At 41.1% G+C, this 3,816-nt stretch overlaps 1 protein-coding gene across 1 annotated transcript in view; it reads right to left on the bottom strand.

The window, feature by feature from the left end:
• Positions 1-1,716: 1,716 nt before the first annotated feature.
• Positions 1,717-3,816, bottom strand: part of klhdc3 (kelch domain containing 3) — a 57,596-nt gene continuing 55,496 nt past the window's right edge. Inside the window, exon 11 of the mRNA XM_063191701.1 lies at positions 1,717-2,875. Coding sequence (XP_063047771.1) covers positions 2,809-2,875 — 67 coding nt within the window. The 3' untranslated portion in view covers positions 1,717-2,808. The remainder of the gene's footprint in view (positions 2,876-3,816) is intronic.

The raw sequence follows: 3,816 nt of genomic DNA on the forward strand, positions 1-3,816 counted from the left end.
AAGTGCTATGCAAAATTGATGTATTATTATTGTTTTTATTTGGGAAAAGGTAGAGTGTATGTGTACATTTGGCGCATATGGAATTATTTGCAGCAAAACCGATTGTGGTTAGAACAGTAAATATTATCTTAAGTACTTGGAAAATATCCATGAGAAAGATGTATGTACGTTTTGTAAATAATTACTAAAATTACACATTAGAAATGACATGTACAACAGAGGGAAACAGAGGGAAAAGACACATTTCGTGATCTGCCATTTTTAAAACTTTATTGTTATTTTAGCATCATCCAATATATATAGATATATAGAAAACAAATAAAAAAAGAAATGCACACCAAAATGTAAATATCAAAGAATTCTTCATGGTGGGCAATCATTTCATCTGATATTAACAAAATGCACCGATGTATCAATCCTGTCACTCAAATATATACTATTATTTATTTCATTTTTTCTTAATTGAATCTAGAGTCATCTCGCATTCACATGTTGATCAAATGTAATGTTTACCTGAACACATCATAACATTGAACACAAACCCAGCACTTAAACCAGTTTTTATTTGTTTATTTTTGATAAAGCATCACTGAACTGACAACTTAGAACGGGGTGATGCGTTTATGCTGATGTCATACATCTGTAGAAAAAGTCATTGAATGGGCCACCACCTCACCACCAAAAACACACTACCCCATTCACCCACAGACAAAGCAATTGGACATTCACGCCCACACACACGTGCACTCATGCATGCATGCACGCACGCACGCACGCACACACACACGCCTGACCTGGGGAAGTATTACTGATGTCCTTTTTATGGACGCTTTAACACTTCATCCCAGGAGAACTGCAATAGAGACTTCGTCTCAGAGTTGACCATTCACACTCAAGGGGGTCCCCCCGCAATATTGTTTTTTATTCATTTTCATTTTTTTTGCAATTGAGTCTTTATATGTGGCCGTTGCCTTGAAGTGCATGTGTGTGCATGTGTGTGTGTGCATGTGTGTGTGGGTGTGTGTGTGGTGTGGTGTGTAGTGTAAAAATGGATACTTAATAATCTCTGTAAAAGCCCTCACGGGTTTGCAGTGCGTACATGCAGATTGTTGAATATGCAGAATATGTGTTTTTGCCTAATTGCCTTCAAGCTCCCGCAAAGTAGAGCGATCTACTCTGGTGTGTGTGTGTATCATGAAGATGACGCCTTGTATTCTTGTCTTTGTTTTTCGTTTGGCACCCGTTAATGAATATCAGTGGACTTGCACAGCGTCTCTGGGTTTTTTTTCCTCAGTGATTTGTGCACAACAGCTGTTCAAAATGGGATGGGTTCATACAGTAGGCGCGTGTTTGTAAAGATAAAATGACGTATTGAGGGAGGGAAATGTACTGATTCAGAGAATTATTCATTTTTACGTCTTCTTTCAAGGCATCTAATGGGAGCCTGTTCTCAGTAATTAATTAATCTCATTTATGCCACTTGGTCAACTCCCTAAAATATACAAATATGCAAAATATTTGAGATTTTTTTTAACCCCTAAGTCAAGCTGCTTCTTTTAATTTAACCCACAGCCGCTCATTTCAAATTCAGTTGTGCTGATTTCCGGTGCGTTTATTTCCAAGTGTTTCAGGAACTGACTAATTTCTTTGACCTAATACAGACATGTTGTGCTGTTAGGTTGGCCATACAGGAACTATAGCAGTAGTGACCCAGGATTGAGATGTGGCGCATTGTTTTATTATTATTATTCAAGGCACTCACGGCAACTCGACCGTGTTCAACAGCATTTTCACAAAGATTCAAACTCCTCATCATAATCATTGTAATCATCATCATCATCATGATCATCAAACATGGTTCTAGAGAAGAGGGGGTGGGGAGGTACAATAACAACGAGATCTACTGTAGTCGTAAGGCTAGGAAAATCACCACAACGCACGTCTTCAAGTCCATTTTTTCTTACCAATGTTGCATACCACCGCACGTGCGTACTTGTGTTGAGTCAACTCAGCTTCTTGTGTTTGAGTGTTCTTTCAGGAACAGACTGTCCAAATTCTGTGAAAAGGATGACTTGGGTCGATATCCTTACTACACTTGAAAAAAAAAAAAAATCTGCCAACATAATCGTGGGCATCAGAGTCTGATCGAGGGGAGCGCATTGAACACTGGGGTTGGATGTTTTGGGGGGTAGCATAGATCCAAAGATGTATGAACTGCTCCTGAATAACGAAACGAATGGTTGAACAACTGCAGACCTGCTAGCACCCTTTGTTTACAGGACTAACATAAGCAAGGAAACTAGGGAGGGAGAGACCAGTTAAGTTACAAATGTATTTTTCTATTCCCCAGACAGAAACAATCTTCAAGAATTGTATTTTAAGAGAAGACCGAAAAACACACAATGCTCTCTCAGAGCACCTTGTAGTGTTGGAAGGCTCCGATGAGGCCCTTGACGTCTTGGAGACTTGTCATTAAATTCCAATGTCATCATCAAAAAGGTTCCCAAGAAATAAAAAAAGAAAACAGAAAAAAGAGAGGTGTCGGTTCATGTTCTGCATCCCCTCAGTCAAAAAAACTGCAGAAAACCCCCAGTCATGAGAAAAACAGAAAAGACTGAATCAGAATGTGGCAGGAACGAGGAGAGGAGGGGGAGATGGAGAAGACCTCCTCAGAGCCAGATGGGATGTACAGCCGTGGAGGAGGAGGACGAGGAGGAGATGGGCAGCTCCTTGGGAGAGTGGAGGGGGATCGAGGGCCTGGTTCCTGAATGTGATTGGCTGTGGTAGAAGGTTGCGTCGGGACCTTGGTCAGCCGTGAGAGGAGAAGATGGGTCGGCTTATATTACTGTTGGTCGTCATGGCTGTGAGCTCCCACCTGCGTAGATACAGACAAAAGAAAAGATTGCCGTCTTTTTAACAATGATTATAAAATTATACGATTCATATGATTTTACATATCTGATCCAACTAGGTCGAAAGCACCTTTGCAGCTACCCTGAAGAAGCTACATGGCAAGGAGTAACAGGGAGTAGCTGCAATGGCAGCAAACACCAGGGGTAAATGAAGACCAGTTGGGATTATTTTTTAAACTGTGTCGCGTTCAAAGATGTTGTGCCATTTGGTTTAAAAGGCTAGTCTAATGATATCTGGGGCCATAATGACTGCTCTTCAAAAGGTCCATGAAGACACTGAGTGAGTGAGTGAGTGAAGAGGGGTGTGGGGTAGGGCTGGGAATCGATCCAAATTTCCTGGATCGATTCAATTCCGATCCAGAAGGTCACGATCCGATTCGATTCGATTCAATATCGTTCTTTTGTATTGCTGGGTTGTCACTTTAACCCATAACCGGCTATTTATTTACGGGCACTATTTACTTGAACAGATCGTGTGTATTTGTGCATGTAGTGTACATGAATGTGGAAGAAAGCTACAGGACGTGGTTGAGAAAATAGCACCTATAATCATTGGCAAAAGATCGATCCACAAAGTTGTGAATCGATATCACACTTTTCGAAAGTGAATCGATATTGGATCGCGATTCAATCTTTTGAACCCAGCCCTAGTGTGGGGTGGCACGTAACTTAGTGGTGCTCAGAAGGAGGGGGTAGGGGATGTGAAGCAGTTGGCAATAAGTAAGTAAGTAGTAGTAGTAATTAAAAGCAGTAAACAAGTGAAGTAGTAGCCGTAAAAAAAGTGCAGAGATCGATCCACAGAGTGAGGAAGTGAGCTGGGGCTGGGTATGCAGAGTTCGGAGCGGTCTAAGTAAGAAATTGGTGGCAATGAGAAGTCAGTGTGCCGTATACGGGTAAATGGTGG

This window comes from Engraulis encrasicolus, chromosome 24 (genome assembly GCF_034702125.1).
Source record: "Engraulis encrasicolus isolate BLACKSEA-1 chromosome 24, IST_EnEncr_1.0, whole genome shotgun sequence".
Lineage (NCBI taxonomy): Eukaryota > Metazoa > Chordata > Actinopteri > Clupeiformes > Engraulidae > Engraulis > Engraulis encrasicolus.